This window comes from Alternaria arbusti (assembly GCF_024043155.1).
Source record: "Alternaria arbusti strain BMP 1465 chromosome Unknown scaffold_17, whole genome shotgun sequence".
Classification (NCBI taxonomy): Eukaryota; Fungi; Ascomycota; class Dothideomycetes; order Pleosporales; family Pleosporaceae; genus Alternaria; species Alternaria arbusti.
The window spans coordinates 238,762-262,375 of NW_026249957.1; the positions used below are offsets into that span (position 1 = coordinate 238,762).

At 52.8% G+C, this 23,614-nt stretch overlaps 12 protein-coding genes across 12 annotated transcripts; 8 read left to right on the plus strand and 4 right to left on the minus strand.

Moving 5' to 3' along the window:
- Window positions 1-595: 595 nt before the first annotated feature.
- J4E86_009441 (uncharacterized protein) lies at window positions 596-1,655 on the plus strand (the record flags this gene model as incomplete). The annotated part of the gene is made up of 3 exons (XM_051449947.1): window positions 596-681; window positions 730-1,510; window positions 1,560-1,655. 3 exons carry the CDS (start codon window positions 596-598, stop codon window positions 1,653-1,655), a joined length of 963 nt encoding a protein of 320 aa, XP_051298792.1.
- A 613-nt stretch (window positions 1,656-2,268) lies between these two features.
- Window positions 2,269-3,057, plus strand: J4E86_009442 (uncharacterized protein; the record flags this gene model as incomplete). Its single annotated transcript, XM_051449948.1, has 2 exons — window positions 2,269-2,510; window positions 2,562-3,057. The coding sequence occupies 2 exons, from the start codon at window positions 2,269-2,271 to the stop codon at window positions 3,055-3,057; spliced, it is 738 nt and encodes a 245-aa protein (XP_051298793.1).
- Window positions 3,058-3,539: 482 nt separating this feature from the next.
- Window positions 3,540-4,778, plus strand: J4E86_009443 (uncharacterized protein; the record flags this gene model as incomplete). Its single annotated transcript, XM_051449949.1, has 1 exon — window positions 3,540-4,778. One exon carries the CDS (start codon window positions 3,540-3,542, stop codon window positions 4,776-4,778), a length of 1,239 nt encoding a protein of 412 aa, XP_051298794.1.
- Window positions 4,779-5,755: 977 nt separating this feature from the next.
- J4E86_009444 (uncharacterized protein) lies at window positions 5,756-7,687 on the plus strand (the record flags this gene model as incomplete). Its single annotated transcript, XM_051449950.1, has 2 exons — window positions 5,756-6,394; window positions 6,446-7,687. The coding sequence occupies 2 exons, from the start codon at window positions 5,756-5,758 to the stop codon at window positions 7,685-7,687; spliced, it is 1,881 nt and encodes a 626-aa protein (XP_051298795.1).
- A 1,356-nt stretch (window positions 7,688-9,043) lies between these two features.
- Window positions 9,044-9,728, plus strand: J4E86_009445 (uncharacterized protein; the record flags this gene model as incomplete). The annotated part of the gene is made up of 2 exons (XM_051449951.1): window positions 9,044-9,445; window positions 9,513-9,728. The coding sequence occupies 2 exons, from the start codon at window positions 9,044-9,046 to the stop codon at window positions 9,726-9,728; spliced, it is 618 nt and encodes a 205-aa protein (XP_051298796.1).
- A 1,025-nt stretch (window positions 9,729-10,753) lies between these two features.
- On the plus strand, window positions 10,754-12,241 carry J4E86_009446 (uncharacterized protein; the record flags this gene model as incomplete). Its single annotated transcript, XM_051449952.1, has 1 exon — window positions 10,754-12,241. One exon carries the CDS (start codon window positions 10,754-10,756, stop codon window positions 12,239-12,241), a length of 1,488 nt encoding a protein of 495 aa, XP_051298797.1.
- An 806-nt stretch (window positions 12,242-13,047) lies between these two features.
- Window positions 13,048-14,091, plus strand: J4E86_009447 (uncharacterized protein; the record flags this gene model as incomplete). The annotated part of the gene is made up of 1 exon (XM_051449953.1): window positions 13,048-14,091. One exon carries the CDS (start codon window positions 13,048-13,050, stop codon window positions 14,089-14,091), a length of 1,044 nt encoding a protein of 347 aa, XP_051298798.1.
- A 160-nt stretch (window positions 14,092-14,251) lies between these two features.
- J4E86_009448 (uncharacterized protein) lies at window positions 14,252-14,836 on the minus strand (the record flags this gene model as incomplete). Its single annotated transcript, XM_051449954.1, has 2 exons — window positions 14,252-14,518; window positions 14,585-14,836. The coding sequence occupies 2 exons, from the start codon at window positions 14,834-14,836 to the stop codon at window positions 14,252-14,254; spliced, it is 519 nt and encodes a 172-aa protein (XP_051298799.1).
- A 648-nt stretch (window positions 14,837-15,484) lies between these two features.
- J4E86_009449 (uncharacterized protein) lies at window positions 15,485-16,243 on the plus strand (the record flags this gene model as incomplete). Its single annotated transcript, XM_051449955.1, has 1 exon — window positions 15,485-16,243. One exon carries the CDS (start codon window positions 15,485-15,487, stop codon window positions 16,241-16,243), a length of 759 nt encoding a protein of 252 aa, XP_051298800.1.
- Window positions 16,244-16,440: 197 nt separating this feature from the next.
- Window positions 16,441-18,050, minus strand: J4E86_009450 (uncharacterized protein; the record flags this gene model as incomplete). The annotated part of the gene is made up of 2 exons (XM_051449956.1): window positions 16,441-17,317; window positions 17,368-18,050. 2 exons carry the CDS (start codon window positions 18,048-18,050, stop codon window positions 16,441-16,443), a joined length of 1,560 nt encoding a protein of 519 aa, XP_051298801.1.
- Window positions 18,051-18,962: 912 nt separating this feature from the next.
- J4E86_009451 (uncharacterized protein) lies at window positions 18,963-20,201 on the minus strand (the record flags this gene model as incomplete). The annotated part of the gene is made up of 3 exons (XM_051449957.1): window positions 18,963-19,574; window positions 19,662-20,097; window positions 20,152-20,201. The coding sequence occupies 3 exons, from the start codon at window positions 20,199-20,201 to the stop codon at window positions 18,963-18,965; spliced, it is 1,098 nt and encodes a 365-aa protein (XP_051298802.1).
- A 471-nt stretch (window positions 20,202-20,672) lies between these two features.
- Window positions 20,673-23,098, minus strand: J4E86_009452 (uncharacterized protein; the record flags this gene model as incomplete). Its single annotated transcript, XM_051449958.1, has 2 exons — window positions 20,673-22,307; window positions 22,385-23,098. 2 exons carry the CDS (start codon window positions 23,096-23,098, stop codon window positions 20,673-20,675), a joined length of 2,349 nt encoding a protein of 782 aa, XP_051298803.1.
- Window positions 23,099-23,614: the final 516 nt, after the last annotated feature.

The window sequence follows — 23,614 nt, forward strand, 5'->3', positions numbered from 1 at the left end:
TCGCGATGAGAGTGAGGTTCGGCACGGCGGCATGCGGTGGTGTTGCCTGCTTCAATCACAAGCCCAAGCCCAAGAAGTTGTTTGTGCTGGAGCCGCAAACGCGCCCCGCCGAGCCCATGCACGATGTCATCCCGCTCTGCGAACCATCCCCAGGTCTCCGCATTTGCGCCACGGCCGACATTACCCCTGGCAGCAAGATCCTCTCTCAGTACTTCTAATGCTATAGCATCTTTACCGCTTGTATCTCTTCTCAGTGTCGCGGCGTGTTGTTCACTGTGAATAACCCTGTCTTCCGCTCCTGCCCTGTGCCTCAGTGAGCGTCGATAGATGCGCACGCCTCGCCATCTATCTGTCAGATGCCAATTATCCCATCAGGGGAATCTGTACCTGAGAAGACTAGACAATTAGTAGTAAGAAAAAAGAGGAGCTGGACTCTGCTCTGATCAGGCGTGCCATCGCCACCCTCACAGACCACGTGCGGAGCGCGGAAATCCGCTCCGCAAGGCTGCAGCATAAACCGCCTGCCCAGCGAGACATACAACCCTCGCGTTCTCAACTACCAATGCCCAGCGCCAATTCGCAATCGATTGAAATCATGCCATCCTCCAATAATGTTTCACCACTTCTTGCCCTGCCGCGCGAGTTGCGCGACGAGATTCTTGGCTACCTGATCCTACCGCAGTACGTCTATACATCGACTTCGATAAAGGACACCCAGCATTTGTACAGATCGCGTCAAATACCCATGGATACCTATATCGATACACGCATCTATCTTCCCTCCCGTCCACCTCCAAACATTGTAGCAACGTGTCGGCAGCTACGAGAAGAGTGTCTAGAACACCGTCTTCTGCTGTCAAAGGTCACTCCAACAACGCCGGACTCGGAGGAGCAGCCCTTGAGTAATGTCGTGGCTGCGAGGCTCGGAACCGAATTTGCCGAAGAAGCAGAGCGTGCCTGCGACGATGACGCTCTGCGTATTACAGTGGAGGTCCAGCGCCAGCTACGCGGGGCTCACGGTTACTACGTCCCCACGCGCGAAGAGATGTCGCCTCGTTTCCTCGCACTACTTCCAATCATTGGCAGGACTAAGAAGCTTAGGCTGGCTATCTGGCCCGGATACGACTGGTGGAATGGTGGTCCACAGGTGTTCATCGATAAACGCGGGAATGCTCGCGTCAACCCTGGTGAGGCAGCGAAGCCCAATGCTGCCTCATTTGCCATCAGCCGGATCCTCCAGTACTTCCCTCACATCGAGGAACTTCATGTGGATGTTCTCATGCAGGCATCCGACGGTGGTAGGTGGGACTTGCCAGACAAGAAGTGGGAAAATGTTCAGCCCTGGCTGGATGCACCCGTTACGCCTGCAGTAGGAGAGCCAGTGAGGCAAGTTACTAGGAAGCTAACCGGCTTCTGGAAAACATCAGAACCGGAGCCCTTCTACATTCAGCACGAGATTCGTCAGTCGGGCAATACTTGGAAGGTCGACAGGAAGGGCGATATGGGCACCGTGAGTCGCTTTCGAGCCATACGCATTTGTTCGTCGCTTACAACTCCAGCCGACAATGAAGTCTTTCTGCGATACCGGTAATGAAGCCGATATGGAATTTCTCAGCTCGCTTGTAGTCGAAGAATCGTTCGTCCGAAATGATTAGAAGACATGAAGCTGAGGTCATGTCTGGACCCGCATGAGCGTCGGAAAATTACCGTAGCCCTATTCCCTAGTCCCACCGACGTTATATTGCCCTCATCAAGCATCGGCGAAATGTTTCAGGCGCACGGAATGACTTGTGGGGAAGCTTGACTTGACAGACAGGGATCCATGCGCGCGGAGCATTCCCGACGCATCGCAAAATCGATGCACATCACGAAGAACATCGTCTTTGGAGAACGGGCTGCTGATCAGCTTCTGAGGTTCTTCCGTCAGCTCCATCAATACTAAACTATCAGGCAAATCCACCAATGTGCCAAGTGGCCCTCCCACCTTTCTCGGATGATCGACAAGTCTACGGCCTGACCATGGGACACCCTGGAGAGGAGTAGCGTCTCGTTTGGGCATAGCTTGCTTGACATGTTCATTCCTTCGAAACAACGGGGTCGACTACGAACACAGATACTCCGTGAGCACGTTCTCCTCTTTCTATTTTTTAGCTCGTACGATGTCTGACGTTGTACTTAAACTTGATCTACATCTTCTCAAGTCTACCACCCGCACTCCAAATAACGAATAGACCACTACACTCCTTTCCACTACTATCATCTGTCAATATGAAGTTCAGCGCACTCCTCATCGCCAGCACGGCATCTCTCGCCCTCGCCGTACCTACCGCTACCGTCCAGAAGCGTGCAGACTACTGCGGCCAATGGGACAGCACCGTGACCGGTGACTACACCGTCTACAACAACCTCTGGGGCCAAGCCGACGCCACATCCGGTTCTCAATGCACCGGCGTTGATGGTCTCAGTGGCAAGACCCTCAAGTGGCACACTTCATGGTCCTGGACTGGCGGGTATGTCCTTCTCTCTCTCTGACACCAAACTCATACTAACATCTCCTCCAGCCCCGGACACGTTAAGTCCTACGCAAACGTCGTGACAAAAATTACCCAGAAGGCTCTCTCATCCATCAAATCCCTCCCTTCAGTCTGGAAATGGTCTTACGCCGGCGATGACCTCATCGCAAACGTCTCCTACGACCTGTTTACCTCCTCCAAAGCTGGCGGTGACCCCGAGTACGAGATCATGATCTGGGTCGGTGCTCTCGGAGGCGCTGGTCCCATTTCCGCCACGGGCAGCCCCATTGCTACCGTGACCCTGGCTGGCAACAGCTGGAAGTTGTACAACGGCAAGAACGGCCAGATGAATGTGTTCAGCTTTGTTGCTGAGAAGCAGATTAACAGCTTCAATGGCGATTTGATGGAGTTTGTCAAGGAGGTTACTGGCAAGCATGGTATGCCCAGCAGCCAGATCTTGACAAGTGTGGGAGCTGGCACTGAGCCTTTCTCTGGTAGCAAGGCGAAGCTCAGTGTTACCGAGTACAGCTTGAGCATGAGCTAGATGCATCCCGCTCTTGGTTTGTTGGAAACCATGTGGATGCACATAGGCACTTCTTCTTGTATATACTTTTGTCTTACTCTGCACATACTTCTCTCGCGCACTGCACATACAATGATCAAAACATTGCTCTGGCTTCTTGCGTTCTATTGTGGTATCTACACTTCTTGCTCGACTTGCAGGATGGTATCGCGGGCCGCTCTTCCTCGTCTCGCTTCTGAGAACCGACGTTCCTGCTCCACGTTACACAAGGCAGCCACCGTTAGCATCGTCTAACCTAACCCGGTGCGCAATGCGACAGCGTCACTGGAGGCCTGACAGGTAAGCTTCAACAAGCCTTAAGAAGCTCCTCAGCCAAGCTGCAGGTGGAGATGAAAGAACCAAACCAGCGCTGATCGTCAACCTCGTCCTGCAATACTACATCAAAGGGTAACAAAAACATGGCACCAAAAATCGCAATCATTGGCGCAGGCCCCGGCGGCTGCATGCTCGCACGCCTGTTACTCGCCCAAAGTGACTGCAGCACCACCATCTTCGAAGCAGAAGCCTCCATCAATTACCGTTCGCAAGGCGGCACCTTGGACTTGCGCGCCAACACAGGTCTCGCTGCAATTAAATCGGCAGGCTTGTGGGACGAGTTCCAAAAGTATGCGCGCTATGATGGCGAGAGTCTGCTTGTCACCGATAAAAACCTCACGACATGGTTGAGAAGAGGTGGACGCAAGACAGCAGACGGGAAGCTGAGCCCAGGAGACGCACCAGAGATCGATCGTACAGATCTGAGGAGAATGCTCATGGAGAGCTTACCTCATGACACCGTTCGCTGGGGCTACAAGCTCTCGCGCGTCGAAGAAAGCAGTTCAGGACTACTTTTGCGTTTTGCGAACGGTGAGGTACTAGACGGCTTTGACTTGATCGTAGGTTGCGACGGCGCTTTCAGCAAGACACGCAACCTCCTGACATCCGAGAAGCCATACTACGCCGGTCTAGGCGGCTGGACAATGTACATCCCCTCCGCCTCAACCGCCGCACCAGACCTCCACAATTTCGTCAACAGAGGCAGCGTCTTCGCCTACTCCGACGGAAAATCCCTCTCCATACAACAACTCTCCGACTCCTCCATCTACGTCGCCTACTACGGTCAGCACCCAGAAGATTTTGCCCAAACATGCGGTTTCGACGCCCAAAACGACGTCGAAGCAGCGAAAGCAGTGTTGAGAAAGGAACTTCACGATTGGTCACCCCAGCTCCTCGACGCAATCGAAAAAGCAGAAACAGGACTCGTATGGAGAAACCTCTACCAACTCCCCGTAGGCTTCACCTGGCCACACAGACCCGGCATCACGCTCCTAGGCGACGCAGCACACGTCATGACGCCGTTTGCGGGCATTGGCGTTAATACCGCGTTTTACGACGCCATGGTTCTTACTGAGCAGATCGTCGCGTATAGTTCATGTAGCTCCGCCGGCGAGGGTGTTAGTCAAGTGCAGGCGCTGGGCCGGTATGTAGAAGGGTATGAGCAAGAGATGTTTAGGCATGCGCATGCTGCGCAGCGGCGTACCGAGGGCGCGAAGAATGCGATGTTGTTTACGCCTGGGGCGCCGAGAACGAGTATTGAGACGTGGGTGCTCTGGCAGGCGGAGGAGCAGGTGCAGGCGTGGGGGAGGGGGGTGGCTAAGGTGGTTGTTTATGTGGGGTACTGGGTTTATAAACTGTTTGTGTAGGGGTTCGTACGAATAGCCAACAGTCTGAGGCAGAGATGGATTCTCTTCTTCGTTTGTAGTACCGTAATTGACCTACTACTACTGCGTCTATTACTGCGTCTTAATTGACCTAGAAACGAGTACGCGCAGTTGGAGGAAGAATGACGGAGGAAAGGCTTGAAGGGCAGCTTGTAACAAGCCAGCCAAACCTTCCGCGATTTGTACGAATCATACGCGAAAGGGTGTTCTGAATGAGAAGTATCGCAGCTTCAAGTACCTCTTTTCGAGATCGTCTGCACGGGCATAGGACTTTAGGAGGAAGGCGCGGCGGTTATACTTCGGAGCATGTTGACTGCCTGCTCCGAAACCAAACCTCGCGGAGCTCTCCACTCCGACCTTCGACACCGCTTCCATCATCTCCCGACCATCACTTATCGAAACGTTACCTCGGTAGACACCATTTTTTATCGTTTCCGATCTACAGATGCACCTGCTACATTCATCCAAGTCGACCCACGAAGTATTGCTGAACCTTTCTCACTCTAGTGCAAGCTACCCGCTTCGGCTCGTAGCAACCAATAGGCGCAGAGCACCCAGACATGTGCGTCGCGCCGTACTGCATCTCAACTATAGCCCGGGAACGCAGCAAATCAGAACTGCTGTATTTCTGCTGATGACGACTAACTACTAGGTTGCATCTTCAACTTTCCTACATTTCGATGCTCGCCCCGCTACCGTTAATCCCACCATCCCGTGTCAAGGCTACCGACATGGCAGCATGGTCCCTCCACGAGCTGTGATTGGGATGTTGCATTCCGTGAACGTCTGTTCCTGCAGGCATGACGCAGTAGAGACGCAGAAACGTACAGGCGTAGCTTGCCTGGAGTCCTGAAGCTTGAAAATGGCTCAATCTTCTCGAAAGCTACAAAAAGGCCCGGAGAGCCGGTAGCTTTGGGCTGGCAAGTTCGATCGGCGTCCTCCAGCAGCCGTTTGTCAATATGAAGCTTCAATACCTTTCGTTGCTGCCATTGGCATCTATCGTCAGCGCTAGCTGGTCGAAGAACATCAACTACCGCTCGCCTTCGGAGCACCACCCTGCCCTGGGTGTCTCAATCCACAAGGTTGTCAAGAGGAACGATCCAGCAAGCAGCTATGCCGCCTCCAGCTTGAACTTCACCCATGGCGTCGCTTCAGGTGACCCATACCCCAACAGCGTCATCCTCTGGACCCGCGTCGCTCCTCAAAGCGACAATTCGCAGTCCAATGTCACGGTCACCGGCTATGCACCTCTTTTCGACCACGACAACGAGAAGTACGTTCAAGTTTCCAAGGCGCCAGTATGCGTAGAATACAAGGTCTACGATAACAAGAATTGCTCCACGGTCGTCGACTCTGGAAAGGTATTCACGAGCTCTGATGTAGACTTTACCGTCAAAGTCGAGGCGAAGAACTTGAAGCCGTACACCAACTACTACTACCAGTTCAACGTGTGTGGCTCGGAGAACAAGAGTCCGCTTGGACGTACAAAGACTACGCCAAACGCGGACGACGATATCACGGATGTTAGCATTGCCGTGTACAGCTGTGCCAATTACCCATTTGGTTTCTTCAACGCCTACGGAAACACCGTTCGCAAGGTGCGTGCTGAAGACTGGTCATATTTTCTACTGAGCTAATCGTGGAACCAGGACTCTGTTGATTACGTCGTTCATCTCGGTGACTACATCTACGAATACAAGAATGGAGATTACGGCTGGGGCAACTCGCTTGGCCGCATTCCTCAGCCAGACCGTGAGATCTTCACTCTTTACGACTACCGTAAGAGGCTCGCGACTTACCGTACCGACCTTGATCTCATTGCTAGCCATGAGCAATTCCCTTGGATTCCTGTTTGGGACGATCACGAGGTTGCTGACAACACTTACCGTGACGGCATGTCTGAGCTCAACAACACTGAAGACTCTTTCCTCCGCGACGGTGGTGTCTCAGTCGACCAGCGCAAGATGAACGCTGTTCGCGCTTACTTCGAGTGGATGCCCATTCGTCAAGTCGACATGGACGACAATCTGCGCATTTGGCGTTCGTTCTCCATCGGAAAGCTCGTTGACTTGATGATGCTCGACACCCGTCAATATGATCGTTCCATCACCGATCTCTACTGGAACACCGACTACGTTCACGACATCTCCAATGATGCTGGCCGCTCCCTGATGGGCTCCCGGCAAGAGAACTGGTTCTACCGCAGTCTTTCCGAGTCTTCCGAGCGTGGCACAACATGGCGTATCGTCGGATCTCAAATCGTCTTCTCGCGCGTCAACCAATCCGCGGCCTATGGAGAAGACAACCCGCTGAACTATGATGCCTGGGACGGCTACCAATCGAACAAGAACCGCACGCTCAACCACTTGTACAGCAACAACATCAACAACAACATCTTCCTCGCAGGTGACAGCCACGCTTCATGGGTCAGCGACCTCATCTGGCTCGACGAGAAGGACTACGACTCCAGCACCGGCGCCGGCAGCATCGGTGTCGAGTTCGCCGGCTCAGCAGTCACATCCCCCTGCCCCTACGGCGCGAACATTACGCTCGCAACCGCCAACAACTACTCTTCCATCATCCAGTCCTCCAACGCTGAGCTCCAGTGGCAGGACCTTTACTACCGTGGCTACTTTGAGCTGCACTTTACCCACGACGAGATGACCGCCAACTTCTTCGGCTTGCCGACTGTTGTTACGCGCAACGGCTGGGAGATTCCCATTGCCAACTTTACGGTCAAGAGTGGAGAGAATAGGCTGCAGAGGCCTGTCGCTGGTGGTATGGTAGAGAGTGGAAGTTTGAAGGGTGGAAAGACGGTGCAGACGAACTTGACTATTGATACCAACAACGGTACATGGTTCGTTAGTCAGGCGGATTTGGAGGTTTTGTAGAGTAGCGGATGACTCGGCTCAGTTACCCAGCATCCTAAGCCCGAGCTGAACTTAAAGTACCAAGAAATAGACACATAAACAGACTGCTCGCCGACATATTTTTGATTCCTTGGAGGTGATTACTTGAAACCATAAACAACGCTGGCTGGGCGTTTGACCCGTCGTGCTGCTAGAGATCCGAGCCCGGCTTGACAACTCGGTAGTGCGCGGAAAGTGTGGAGGAAGGCGGAGATCAGGCCGCTATCGGGTGGGTCTTGGCATTTGTCCACTGGTGATGTCATTCTGTCAGCTGGAAGCACCGGGAGCTTCTTCTTCCTGAACATCACAACTAAAGTCTGACAGTTCACCAACCATGCACGGCATTACAGCAGATTGCGATGAAGACCAACATTGATCCACCACATCGGACAACTCAGTGATGGGTGGCATCCTTCCAGGGCACCCACGGCGCTGCAGCCAAGAGTACCTAAGAAGTTCACTAAACTTCTCCGCTGCGGACACCAACGTCAAGATCAATCGAGACCCGAAGGTCTATTTCAATTCTCTGGGGAAACGATAGCGCCTTACGAGTACGTTTGGTCGACATTGAAGCCTACGCGGGCTAGCGCCTTGGGCACGTAGTCCCTTTCAGTCAGCACAGCCACGCGGGTAGGTAGATCATGGCTCAAAAAGGAAGACTTGGTGAAGGAGTAAGCCCGATCAGGAGCTGGGGTAAGACTACGGATCTTACTCTACCCGCACCAAGATAGCTAGGCGATATCTTGGGGGCGATCGTGGGCTTGATGGATGCAAGCTCGCCTTGCAAAAGTATGGGATCTTCCGTTACCAAGACGGTGGACGGCGTCTTCTACGGCTCGTTCGAGCGCTGTGCTCATTGGGCACGCATGCTAGGTTTCTAATGGGCCCAACTCTCGTTGGCCAGATTCATGCAGACGGCAGCCTCGCATCGGGGTTCACTCCTTCCGTCTAAGTTCTTGTCAGCAAAATGGAGATACCAAGACCACTACCCATACCGCGGGTCACGCCTTACATCGCATGTACGGGCTCGGCCATGGCGGAAATGATCTCAAATCATACTGTTGACTTGGCGAAACCTACGTTGAAGATTTCACCAAGACACCAGTGTCCATCTCCAAGAGTCTTTACCACCGATCCATGCTTGCAGTGCGTCGTCCACCGATGTCATCGGACCAGGGCAAGAGGAAATGAAGTTGAGCTCTGATGGTGAAGTGGAGAGCCGTATGTGTATAAAGGACCGCACAGGATAACTTCATTTATTTCTCATCAGCATCTCTCATCCTCCTCACTACATCTACATACCATTCTACAGCTTCCGCTACTTACACAACATCCAACATGCATTTCACCACCCCCGCCCTCCTCGCTCTCATCTCCGCTCCCCTTGCCTTCGCCGCTCCCACTGCCGGCAAGCACGACTACAAGACCGACTGCAAGAAGGACTTTGACGCCAAATGGAACGCTAAGGACAACGGCTGGAAGAAGAACGAGAAGCTCTTCTACTTCGACGCCGAATACGTTGTCAAGGCCACACCCGACCAGGTCATCGCCAACACGGGCGCACCTGCACCCGGTCAGCCCGGCGCCAAGGGCCTCTTCAAATACGGCATCAACATCGCTGAGAACACCATCTGCTACAACATCACCCTCAGCGGTGTCACTGGAGACTACCAGTCCCCTGCGCTCACTGCGACCCACATCCACGAGGCTGTCAAGGGCAAGGCTGGACCACCCAGACTTGTAAGTTTACCTCCTTTTCCTCTTGCAGTCTGCATACTTGAGACGATTACTAACACATATCTCGCAGGCCTTCCCCAACCCTACCGGCCCTGATGACCGCCGCACTTCCGTTGGCTGCCTCAAGGGTCCCTTCACCGTTGGCGTTATCAACCCGACTACCAAGAAGGACCAGGCTGATGGCTTCCATGTCAAGCAGATTGTAGCTAACCCCAAGGGCTTCTTCACTGACTCTCACACTGCGCAGTTTGTTGCTGGTGCTGTTAGGGGTCAGCTTGGATACTAAGCCTTCCTCGGGATAGTAATAGGGGGAAGAAGTAATTGTTGAGGATAATACCTAATAGTTTGGTAGTTTCTAATGTTTAAGAAATGAACGCATTATCTTTATAGAGATTTCATGATGTGACTTTTCCGTGGTGGTTTCCGTTCTGAGGTCCGCAAAGGGGTTTGATCGCAACTCCGGTGATTTTGTACCATGGTTAGCATGTCGCGAACCCTGAATAATTCGTAGGCAGCAGCGCAATCAGAGAGAGACTGGAAATTTTTGCAAAGTCACACTCTGTAACAGATCTCTTCATGGCCTATCGCCTATACGTATAAGAGGCTACTGCTAGGAAGTATTTTACACTCCTTATTCCCACACCCCAGAAATATTGTCAGTGAGTACTTCACCTCTGGTCTTAGGCATTACTGACCCACAAGAATCCGCTTAACGTTTCAAAACCAAAGAAATGCAACCTTGGAACATGCCTATTCCGTTGATCCTGGCTATGCGCAACCAGCACCGGAGACTTTTAGAAGAGCAACAGAAGTTGATTGATGAAATCAAAGAGATCAAAGAGCAAACTCGAAAGATTGAAGAGCAAACTCAAAAGATGAAAGAGCAAACTCAAGCTCAGACTGAAGAGTTAGAGGATATTTCACGACAAGTCCGTGTGCTGGAGATCCGATACGGCATAAAGAAGCATTAAAGATGGGTTCGGTCGGATATGGCTCGTGGCTACACTCTCCTCTCTCGGAATGATTTCGGAACATCTACCGTGGTGAAGTAATCACTCTTCCACACTGATAACATTCAACTCAACCCAGACTGTAAATAGAAATGATACCCCTCCCACCTCAATCTGGTTATGTGCTTGTTGCTCGGCTCTTGCTTAAAGTCACGGTGAAGGTGAAGAAGGCGCACAGACGCTCCTTCCTTTCTGGGTCGTGCTCTTGCGTTTGTCACCTCTAGCGCGTCTTCCCTCTCCCCACAACCGAACTGCTCACACAGCCAGTCTATCAATCGTCTGCCCGGCCGATTCGACGACGATGGCGCTCCTGTACCTAGTTTCGAATGGCGAGGTATCAGCGATCTCACCACCTACCGCCGGTCTTCCCAGCGCACTCAGGATGCTCACGATCCAGGACCCTTCGATTCCGATGCCCGGCAAATGCCATATCGACAGATGCGCCGTCGAGATCCTGATACAAGTTGCGGAGAGCCTGGACTACCAGAGCCTGTGCTCCTTGGCGCGCATCTCTAAGCGCTACCCGGAAGCCGCACAGGATGTACTCTACCGCTTCGTCGATCTTCGTCCAGCCGAAGAAGATCTGGAAGCAGTGTACGTTTACAACGGTTGTCCCAACAAGTCTGCTATTGCCATGTTTCTCCGGACTATCCAACAGAAGCCTCATCTGGCGACCAAGGTCAGAGACTTATGGTTTATGCCACAGTCGAAACCGGTCTTATACCCGGAACTATTCTACGTCACTGCACCGTTCGTCCCTCAAAGTATGAGGTTCGGAGTTCGTAGGTACAAAGTCGAAGAGAAGAAGCTAGCGTGCAAACTTCTCAGCTGCCTCACCGAGTTACGTTCTTTGACCATCACCGCTCTGGACGAATATCTCTGCAACTGTGAGTTCGGCTGTTACGATATCTCAAACAGCAGACGCGACAAGGGTGTCTTTGAACGGCTCCCGATGCGTCTGGAAAAGCTTACGAACCTACCCTGCTTTTGGAAGCTTACATCTATATATGTTTCTCATGGCAAGCTGGACTGGGCGATCGCTACATTACCTACACTGCACACCCTGTGCATAGGTACTGGGGCAGACGTAAAGGTACCGTCACCTTACGCCGAAGCCGCCAATATCACAACTCTCATCATCGAAGTCGAAGATGGAACTCACGAAAACTGCTTCCTGGAAGCGATAACTATCCTCGATCATCTCCCAAATGTCCATACATTGACTTTGGGTTCTTATCTGTCGAACGGGGGTGATCACAGATTTCCTCGGAGTGGTGAAGACCACTTTGGCGGTACCGACTTAGGGAACACGGGGTCATTCCCCTTCCACATCGTGCAGACATTACTCGATCACGGACGCTCCATTGAGAATCTGATATTCACCTACTCAGAGCCTGTGCGTTTCGGAGACACTACAACTGTTCGCTTGGACGTTCGTGAGTTTGAACAGCTACGACGAATACAGATTGCTGAGTGTGGCCTGGTGGATAGTCACGACTTCCAGCGTCTCGCTGGATCCGGTCCGTCTCAGCTGTTACCTCGTCGCATTCGAACTCTAGTCATCACCCATCCTAGGTCTCCAGGGCCAGATGACGGGGACCGCAAGTCAAAGCTCGCGAGCTGGTTAAAAGAGCTGACGAAGACCGACTTTCCAGACCTGGAACGAGTTGAGGTTGTGTGTTGGGTCGGATACGGCGATGGTGTGGGATTCAAGCAGCGTCTTGAGCAGTCTGCAGAAGTTCGCTTCCTCGAGACTATCGGTGTGGCAGTGGTGGTAAGGAAGGAGTGATCGACAGTAGGGTGCGTGCCGGCATTCAGTCGCTAATCGAGCGTCGGACATAGCCGTCTTCGAGATGGCACTAAGAGACACCTAAGAAGTACTCACTGGAAGTCTTGTCGAACGACTTGCATCGTGTTAGGTAGCATACACATTCCTCCAAGGTGCATTGAACCAGGCATTAACAGAATAACGAGATTCTACGTACACAAAGCCCATCGTGCGCGTCTTCGAATAAGTGCCTTTCCTGTTCTCGTCGTTGATATGCGCGACCTATGATCGAACATGTGCGTCAGGTACGGAGATGATGGATGTCTGACGCGGTACCACCTAACGATGGTGTCAACGTGGCGATGTCGTTGTTAGCAGCTGCGGCGCAAGGCGACCCGTTTCAGGTTGCCTCATCAGTCGTATCCGCAAGGCATCAGTATTGATTATCTTACTCAGCTGCGAATCTCCCCCTCGCGCATTCCTCCACAACCTCCCTTGTTTGCACCTCCACCCCTCAACTCATTTCGACTCATCGCGCAGTCTTGCATCACGCGTGTGTGCGCACGATCCCTTTGTGCGAGCGGCCGAACAACGCGGCACCCTTCGGAGTTGTCGTCTGACCGATCAGAACGCTTCGGCGATTGGATACTGCCGTATACGAAGGCAGGACTATTGTTTCAGCATCGCGCGATACCCGTAGTCCCGCGCTGTTTCCGTTGTGTGAGGGAAGCTGGACAGCGCCCCTGGCACCATCGTGTTCCTCGCATCCGCACGTATTCCGCTAGCGTGCTAGGCACGCTCAATTACACGGCACCCCACACTTTACCATGAGCATCGTCATGGCATCCGCATCGAAAAAGACGAGCGAGCTGTCGCGCTGGCAGCCATGGCTTGCGGAATACAATATTGCTGGCGTTGAGCTAAAGGGCTGGATAACCCTCCTCGCATTGTTACTTCCCCTACTATGCGTCTTCGCTTTCAGAAAGTACCGCAAGATGCAATACCAAAACAAGAAGCCGTTCCGGTTCCTGGACCTACCACAAGAGCTGCGGGACATGGTGTACGAGCATTTCCTTGACGACCCCATCTACCCGCCACCAGCGCGCAACGAAATCCAGCGCTCGACGCTGAACTGGATGCGACCCGCGCGCTGGACATCCACATCCACATCATCGCCTGTGCGACACGAGAGTAAATGGATATTCCTAGCGAACAAGCAAGTGTACTCAGAATACATGGATATGATCTGCAAGCGCAAGACCTTCCACTTCAGCGTCACGCCCCAGACATACAAGCCCGCCACCAGCACCCCTCCATCAGCATTCCCAGCGCCATCAACACAAGACAACCGAGTATGGAACATCTCGCCCGATCTGCTCTCCAAAGTGCAAAACTGCTCCCTCAAGCTCGTCACAACATCCTCCATGCTCGGCGTCACAGACCCGCGCTCCATGACATCCTCATCCTGGACGCTCGGCCGCCGCATGCGCGAGCAACTCAAACACATGTCCAACGTCAAGACCTTTACTCTCGACGCCAAAGCTCTCGGTGATCCCCTCTGGAACCCGCTTTGGATCTGGTACCACGCTTCTCAATCACTCAAGATGCTCGGCACGGAGTACTCTGACACCGTGCCGCGGGGGCCGCAGCTCACTGGCATAACATTCAGTTTGGATACGTGGAGCCCGGGCGAGAACTACTTGAGGAGAGATGAGGCGAGCGGTGGGCAGTGGGTGTGGTATTGCATGAAGAACCATCTTATTGGGATTGATATGGGTGCTGATATGACGGTGAGGGAGTTTTGCGCAAAGTTGTATCAGGAGTGCAGTATCTGTAGAGTGGATGAGGAGGGGGATACGACTGTGATTTGAGACGTTGCGCTGGGCTGGCCCTGGCGGTGTTTGGGCGGAGACTTCTTCATTGTGTTGATAGCTCCGGCGTCTGTTTGTAGCCTTTTCCTGCGTACCGCATGCGCATGATTGTATTCCTAGCACTATTCTTATATCATTCCAGAGAAGCTGTTCTCAGCCTTTACTTCTTCTCCTCCATCATCTCCTTTGCAGGCAGTGTCGCATACCGCGCCATGACTTCAATGTTCTTTTCCTTCATCATCTTCTCATCCGTCTTACTTATCTCAGCCAGGGTCTTGAAGTAATCGATGTAAAACGCGGGGGTATACGTGTTGAAGAACTTGGACTCTTCGTTTGTAGGGTTCGAGAAGGTGTGGGGTGCGCGGATGGGTACGGTAACATAGTCGCCGACGTAGGCATCTTGTATGGCGCCGTCAGGAGCGTGGAACTGTGAGGAGAGTTAGCTGTTTGATCTGGTAAAGCAGGATGGGATGAAGGGAAGATAGAGACGTACCCGAACCATTCCTTTCGTAACGAGGAATGTCTCGTCGTGCATCTCATGCCAGTGTGCTGGTGGCCCAGGTGTGTTGGGAGGCAGTGTGAACTCTGCGGAGCCTATGCGGTTGTCTGTTCGCGATCCATCTTCCATGACTCTGCAAGTAATTTGGCCTAGTTTGAGTATCTCGCCTTGTTTCGCAGAAACGAAATTGATGGGTCGGCGTGGCATCTTCATGCTTGCCATTGCTTGTCGGGCTTCGTCGTCCATGGTGAGCTCGAAAGTGGGACTCTGGAATGGTGAGGTAGGATTAAGTGTCTTTTTCGCTGCTTCTTCAGGCAAAGGTGGGCTTAGATACGCCGAGAGACTCTAAGTTAGTTATATAAATATGTGTGATGGATGAAGAGGCTCAAATGTAAGCGCTGGACTTCACTACTGCGGAGAGCCGGCGGATGGCACAAGGGCAACATGCATGCCCTACAGGTTGATCGGAGGTCCGCGCCAATGGATGACTGCGGCAGAACATCGTTCAACTATAGGAATACATCACGTACCCACAAGGCAGTTTCATACGTAAAGTTTGTGAGATGATGCGTTGTCTGAACTTCGATGGGATGCTGCCACCGCGGGGATTGAATGATGCCCCGCCAGCCGCGCCTAACTCAGGGTTAGCGCGGGGCCTTTCCCGATTTGGCGGGCCTGATCCTTCCCCACCTTTGTCCGCCCTGTACGCCCTTCCACTTACCTGCAGCGTACCTGCATGGCTGCCTGTCACTGAATGCCGTTGTGACGCGTCTGATCGCTGCCTGGGAAGCAGCATATTCATCAAGGCTAACCTGTCCACACCTGAAGTCTACTAAACACCAGCCAGCCCAACTCAACCCCCAGCATCTCTGAACAACCACAACTCCCTTCAAAATGTCGCAAGAGACCCCGCAGAAGATGCCGAAGAAGATGTGGAACGTCCTCGAGAACAACCCAGAGGTCATGAACCACCTGGCTCAAGACCTCGGTCTGGACACGACAGCGCTCTCTTTCTACGACATCTACTCACTCACTGACTCCGACATGTTGAGCTTCATCCCGCGACCAGCGGTAGCACTACTTGTCATCATTCCTCTGACACCAACCTGGGACGAGGCCCGAACAACAGAAGACAAGGACAAGACCGAGTATGAGGGTAAAGGCGACGCCGAACCCGTCATATGGTTCAAGCAGACCATAGGAAACGCTTGCGGCAGCATAGGCCTGGTGCACTGTCTTCTCAACAGCGACGCGGCACAGCACATCCAGCCCTCTTCGACACTAGCCAAGATGCGCGAAGACGCGCTACCAAAGCCCATCTGGGAGCGCGCGAGAGTGCTCGAAGACTCCGACGCGTTCGAGAAGGCTCACGCAGACGCCGTGAAACTGGGAGATTCTGCCCCACCTGCAGTGATCGAGGAGGCGCATACCGGTCAGCATTTCGTGGCTTTCGTCAAGGCGAAAGATGGGCACCTGTGGGAGCTTGAAGGCGGTCGCATGGGTCCGCTTGATCGGGGTGTGTTGGGGGAGGATGAGGATGTGCTTAGTCCGGCTGCGTTGGAGAAGGGTATTGGACGTTTGATGAGGATTGAGTCTGAGAAAGGGGGAGACCTGAGGTTCTCTGCAATTGCGCTGGCTCCGGCGATGAAGTGAAGGTGTCGCGTCTGGTCCGTCTGGTACGCCAATCGTTCTCCGCATGTGGGCTTTTGCTTCACACCACTGCAACACGTCTCTCAACCAAGGCATATATGCACTTCTACTCACACGTCTTACATGAGCATGTTCATTATGCAAAGATATCTCTTGTATCATGTGTTCTCCTTTCCCATCAACTAAAAGTTTGAGCGTACTCAGTCTTCGTACCCCGCTTCACTCATAAACGGACTCTTCCCACGTATGCTCTTCCCAAACCTCAACAAAATCAACGGAATGAAACTCAACGCCAACGCGATAAACCCCAAAAGACTACTCGCCCAATTAAATCCCAACGTACGATACATACTCTGCGTCGCAAGCGGCAAGAAAGCCGCCATAAAGTTCTCCAGAAACGCAATGCCCGCGATAGCACTCGCAGCATACTTCGCATACGCATCAACCACATACGTCGTTACTCCCGCTGTACTGCAGAACATACCGAAGCCAACGAAACCGAGCGATATACTGGGTACAATCCACGGGATGGAAGAGTAGGACGTCCAGGCGAAGTAGAACAATCCACCACTCAGACCGATGAAGGAAGCTGGGATGCTGAGATAAAGTCGCGCTTCTGGGATCGGCTTCCCTGGGGTTTCAGTGTTGCGTTTCGCAGATGCGAAGTAGATGCGGTCTTGGATTAGAGATGCGAAGAGGCCAATGAGCTCCCCGATTACGACGGCGCATTGCACGAGGCCTGTGCCGAAGAAAGACCAGCCGTATAGTTCTGAGAAGACTTGTACGATGGACTGCGTGAACATGAAGGCTGTGCCGATGCAGAAAGCGCTCCATAATCCAAAGGAAAGGACTACACCTTCGGTACACAGCATACGCGTTGGTCGAACGAGCGTCTCTTTGAGAATTTCGCCAAAACTCGTGTGCTCTTTCTCAGCCTGGGCATATACCTCTTTGCCCGCCTTCGCGCGAACATGACGCGCACGCTGAGTGAGGATGACATCCGGTCGAACTTCAGGAAGGAGAAAGAACAGTACCGGCATCAGAGCGCTGTAGAAGATGATTTGACTCAGGAAGATCCTATATCCAGATTAGCTAGAGTCCCAAACAACAACCAGAGCATGTCTTACCATCGCCAAGTCGTATACTGAACAACCAAACTACCAAACACCGGCCCCATATTAAGCCCCGCAAGCAATGCGAAGATGTAAAGCGACGTCCCGAAACTCTTCGCCCTCCCATCCCTCCAGATATCGCTTACAATCCCCGACGTGATATTCGCAAGTACGCCCGAGCACGACCCCGTGATAATCCTCGTTACAATCAACGTCGCGAAGTTCTTCGCCAACGCCTGTGGAATGATGAAGATGATCAATACCGCGTAGATGGCCATATAACTCCACCGCACACCAAAGTTCTCCATTAGGGGCAGTCCTAGTAGTGGTGCTGCGGCACCTCCTAGGTTCCAACTCAACACCGGCCAGTACGAGTGAGGAAATGCTTCATCGCTGACGTCGAAGCTGGTGTTGATTTGCTCGGCGGCGGATGTGAGCATTGTGCCTGAGACTTGGACGACGAAGGTCACGGTGCAGGCTAGAAGGGTAGTCCGCCATTTCTTCGACGGGGAGAAGTTGAAGGGGTTGGATGGGTCTGTTGGTGAGGTCCAGGTGATGAATGTAGGATCGGACTTTGAGGTGGGCGGTGGTGTAGATGCTCCTGATATATCCTGGTTCGGTCGATGATCCCGTTTTTCTTCAGTCGTCTGCGAGCTCAGACTTGTCGAAGATGTCGAAGTCGGTGTTGGAGAAGCCATGATGGAGGAGAGGCCACGGCTAAGACGGACCTAGCGTTGCCGGGTCTGGCTTATACGTCGGGGTTGTTGGAGGCGAGGGTGCGACTAAGCAGCAGTCACCCAATGCTTACACACACCTTCACACACCTTCCCAGATCCAATCACAGGTAATATGCTGTTGTAGCTCGAGTGCGACTCACGTAACCAGACGCTTAGATGCAGCTATCCGCAACGGCACGCGCCTTTTGCCCGAGAAACTTCCTTTAGTTCTTCTCACAATGAGAGCCCAGAGCTCAGAATTCGCATGAGCCGAAAGAACTTCTCAGAACACAAGCTTTCACAAGCACCAAGCCCAAGAAACCGATGTTGTCTGGAGCTTGGTAGTTGAGTGGAGTATGCGAGACCAACAACAAGCTCGCCCCATTTTGCTCGGCGGTCACCATGCGAGGTGCAGACAAAAACCTGACTCTCGCTGACATCACGGTTCATAACATGCCTGACTAAGTTCACTGGATCGCTCGTGCGGCCTTGTTAACTATAACGTAACGAAAAGTGGAAGCGAGGCAAGCGCTGGCTTGGCGGGCCGTAGGTCTGGCATTGTGGGGCGGGGGGCATCTAAGATCGAGAATTCCTGGGGATGGGAATTAGTACGCATGGTGCTTGAGGCTCTTTGGAGGGTTGCAAAGGTTTTGGCGATGGAGGAATGGTGACGGTTGAGGGGATGCGATGAAGGTGTTGAGCCGGGATGTAGCCGAGGATTTTGACGCTAAACTCTATTTGTTTGTCCCGATTTTATCAACTTCTCCTTCTCTGTCTTTCGCGCTCGAGCCCAAGGGGTCTTTTCGCGAGGGTACTTTGATTGTGTACATTGGGGAACTTCTCCTTCTGGTCAACCTTTCAACATACCTGTGTATGTGCCTCTGATGTGGCCGCTCACACATAGTCCTCCTTCGTTCCCTTCTCCGCACTCCGATAAATCGCCTCAATCATCTTATGCCTCACGACAGCCTCCTCCCAAGTCGTAACACTACCCTTGCCCTCTCCAGCCCATGCATCCCAAGCCCTACCCACATTGAACGAAGGGTCTTCAGCCTTCTCCACCTCAACATCTTTCAATCCCTCTTGGCCCAGGGCAATTTTGACTGTAGGCTGGAACATCTGCACATGTCCGTTCGGTCCTTCCAACACGAGCGTACCCTCGGATCCGATGATCTCCCAGTAAAAGTCCCGTCCGGTGCGTGAAAAACCTGGCGCATATGTCACGTCGACGTTACCGCCGCCGTTGATGAGTTCTGCGGTTATGGAGACGAAGTCGTGAGAGGTCTTCGCCTTCTTTTCTCCAAGGGGCTTGTAGTTCTCGTCTACAAGCTCGAGCTCGGGGTATCTGTTCGACAGCACAGCGGAAATGGAGCGTAGTTCGCTGGAAAAGACGTAGCATAGAGCGTCAACGGCGTGGCCGAAGGGGATAGTGAGGATGTTTGCGCCGTTTTCCACGGGGTGCATGTACGTGTAAGAGGGCATAGTTGTGCCACCGAATATCATGCCCTGTTGTTTTCTGCGTTAGCAAGCTTGTTCATCCCATAGACCATATGCTTTCCATTCAGTTTCAGAATGATAGACATGAGAACTCACATGGCCGAACATCGTCGTCCCCAAAATCTTGCCCAGCTTCCCCGACTCAACAATCTCCTTCGCTTTCAGAATTGATGGGTTCTGGCGTGCTTGCAAGCCCACCATGGTCCTGACACCCTTTTCTTTAGCCAAGGCCGTCAGTTCTTCTGCTTCTTTCTCGTTGCGAGCCAAAGGCCATTCGCAAAAAACATCTTTTCCCGCTTCCAAAGCCGGACGGATGAGATCATAGTGTTGGGGCACGTTGACGCTAACAGCAATGATGTCTACGTTGGGATCCTGGGCGACTGAGCTGGGAGAGTCGTGGGTGGATACGGAGTCTAGAGAGTACTGTTTGGCGGAAGCCTGAGCTGAAGTGAGAGAGCTGTTCTGAAGGGCGGTGATAGCATAGTGCGGAGAGCGTTGGAGGTAGGGAAGATGGGACTTCGATGCCCAGGATCTGGTGTTGTGTCAACTACCGATGCTCATCAGTTCAGGAACAATGCAGTTATACCCTTTAGCAGACAGGCCAATAAGGCCGATGCGCTTTTGTGAGGTGGCCATGATAGGTCAGTACGGTACGCGACTTTGAAGGATTTGGGTTGTCAGCACGATGAACGGTGAGCAATCAGATGCTTACTCAAAACAGCGAATTCGTATCCGTTTCATATATCAAACAGCGGAATAACTTTGCATTCCGCCATTTCCGCAACCTTACATCCAAAGCGGGTACGGCCGGTTGATGTCGCGTCATTGTCGCGTGGTATGCATGACGCCATTCGCAGCTCCCCCGCTTTTCGTCCGGACGCGCTTGACATCTGATATCTCGTTTGTCTACCATCTCGCAAAATGCATGTCCGTGAATCTGGCATCACGCAGAGAATGACATTGAATGTTCTCGTCATGATTCCTACTGACACAGTATATCCATATTGTACAACTCAGGCGTGTAGTTCAGGCGTCAGGTACAACTCGGAGGCAGCGACTCGCGTCGTATGTGTGAACCGTATATCCAACCATCTCCATGAAGCTCTCCTATGATGTCTGATCCATCTCCTCATCTTCATCTTCACCGTAACCGTCCTCGTCATCGCCGTCATTACCATCCTCATCCCACCTCTCAGGGTAACATCCATACAGTCGTGCATGCTCATAGTCTTCGTCCGCAATGCGCGCATGCTCCTGTCCACGAGTATAAGCTTCGTTCACGAAATACGGCCGCGAAGTCGCCAGGCCAAGAGAAGGCTCGGAGCCCACAGCAAGACGACTCAACGCCGCCGCACTGTTCGGGACGAAAGGTTCAGCCGATGGAGATAGCGCACTTGAAGCCGACGTCCCAAAACCATACGGATTTTCCGTAGCTTGGAAGTCGCCGGTATTACCAAACGTGCCCGCCATCCCTTGTCCCGTAAACGACATTCCAATCTCATTCTGCACCAGTCTCTTCGTACTCCATCCGTTCGCCCGAGATAGATCTGTATAGTACTTCTCGTTTTGGCACTGCTCGCAGAAGTACGTTCCGTGTCTAGCTTTCAACTTGCCAATTCTATCGAGACAGTCCTTGTGGTACCAGCGCACTCTGCAGTCCTTGTTCATACACTGTGTGATCTGGACCTCGTTAGTGCGAGCGGGTTTGCGGCAAGAGCAGATTAGGTCGGTTTTGGCGGGAAGATGCTGGAGGTGGGTTTCGAAGGCTTCTTTGGTGACCCCAAATGGGACGGTATTATCGGCGGCTGGGTCGCGTTTGCGGTACATGGGCGCCCTTGGTGAGTGTTTCTTGCCTGCGGGCTTTGTCGGAGGGCTTGGCGTTTTCTTGTTCGACGCTGTTTTGCCCTTCACAGGCGTATACTCGCCGCCCGGTCCGAATGGGTCATATTCCTGTTCTGATATGTCGGACGGTACATCGCTCAGGTCCGTATCGTTGCCATCAACGTTCTTGGTCTTGACCGTGCGTTGAGGTGTCGACGGGCCCTCGGGATTGATCACCGTAAAGAAGTTGCGGATGTCGGTGCCCTTCGCTCTGGCCATGTTTTCTCGCCGTACGCGGTGATCGGTGAAGAAGCCGCGGACAGCGTTAGTATCGATATCGCGACCGAACCTGCGACTACCACTGCCGAAATCCGGGATACTGTCTGGTAGCAGTGTCTTGCTGCCGAGCTTTTCGTAATCTTCGTGTTGTACAGACTCAGGATCTCGATGGACGTAGATGCGCGTCTTTGGGTTATCAGGAGTCAGCGGCGGAGTGTTGTAAGGGAAGCCCAAGGATGGGAGTGGGGAGTAGACACAGTTGAAACTAGTTGAATCCAGCGGAGTTGTGAAAGAGCGTGGAGAGCACTGTGGAGAAAGCGGTTCACCAGCGCTCCTTGTGTTCCCAACGAAGAGAACATTGTACGCACTTGTCCATGAGGCCTCGCGATCCTTGAGCGTAGGGAAGATGCTGAGACTGTGATAGGACGTGTAATCAACGGGCTTTGTATGTGGAATTTCGTATGGGGCGCCATCGAGATATAGCGAGCCAGTAGTTGAGCAGGCCAGCCCTTCAGCGCTCCAATCGTCCCTCAAGCCGCCACCCTCCCTCAGATCGTACAAATCTTCCTTCGATGTAGGGCGCCGAATAGGCCGTATTAGGGAATGGAAGTGTTCAGCTCCTTGAGGTTGACCGACAGGCCCCTTGTAGACAAAGTCAGTAGATGCTTTCATTCATGCGACAAGATTGTCATGGTATGGGAATGTCGGTCGTAACATACATATACAAAATGTTCGACGAGACGCACCTCCGCATGTCTGTCAACAAGTTCTTCGATGCAGCCCAGACAGTAGGTGGGTAGCTGCTGAGGCACCAGCTTCCTAACCACCTGTGTCCACAACGGATCCTTCATCCGTGGTCCACTACGGCGAAATGGGAAGATCCTACCGGCAGCTACAATGATGTCTGAGGCCGGCTCAACAGTTCCCCAGTCAAGTAGCGGCTCGAGTGTGACGACACGAGAGGATTGAACTTGTCCAGTGACCTTTCTCTCTGTAGTAGGACAGGAGGGGTTGCCGCAGGGTTTCTTGGAATTGTCATTGAGGATGAAGATGACGTCGCACATTGTTTGATATCGTGTTCCGGATCCTCTTCCTTCGAGGACCTGTGAGACAACCTCTGCATGCTCAGCGAGAACCTGATCATAGCTCCAGCGAAAGCTTTGGGCAGCACTCTTAAACCTCAAAGACTGATGGCCTGGCTTTGCAACGCGAGAGGGCTTCTTCCAGAGCGTCGTTTGCAGCTTGAGATATTGCTCGACGCTATCGTCTAGCGTAGGCGTTGTTATGCCCCGATCCTGAAGGAATTGGACGAATGCTTCACTGGCTTTCTTGCCGATCTTAGGGAAAAGGTAATGGACGCTCCATTGATCATCTTGATTGGTGTAAAAACCGTCGAAGGACCAGTCGTGAGAGCGCTCGCCTGACGAAGCCATGTCGCGCACTGGGGTCTATGCTGTTAGCATAGGCTGAACTTATCCACAAGTTGGGGGCATCGGTCGGACTGTCGCGTGTCTGGACGGGGAAGGTAGCGCGTGCGGGAGGTCGCTCTCGTGCGAAGGGTCTCATACGAAGGGGACGGTTGCAGTGCCAAGGCCTGACAGACTCAGCCTGTCGCACAACGAGAGGTGACAGGAGACGCTCGTACCAATTTTGAAGACTTTTTCGACCGTTTGGCATGCTCCGAGTGGGCGCTCAGTGTGAGAAGAACGGTAGCGAATTGGCATCCATCGGAACGCGTGTGGAGCGGAGCACGTCAAACGAACCGAAAGTACCACGCGCGGTGAAAACACACGTTTTGAAGTGAAAGTGAAAAGAGAAGAAAACATGTACGGAACCACGCACCGCACTTAAGCAAACCGCATACCTTTGGGATTTTTGCATTGATACGACCATACGCTCACATAGTATGGTCGGGCATGGCTGAGCTGAGGATATTGGTAGAAACGCAA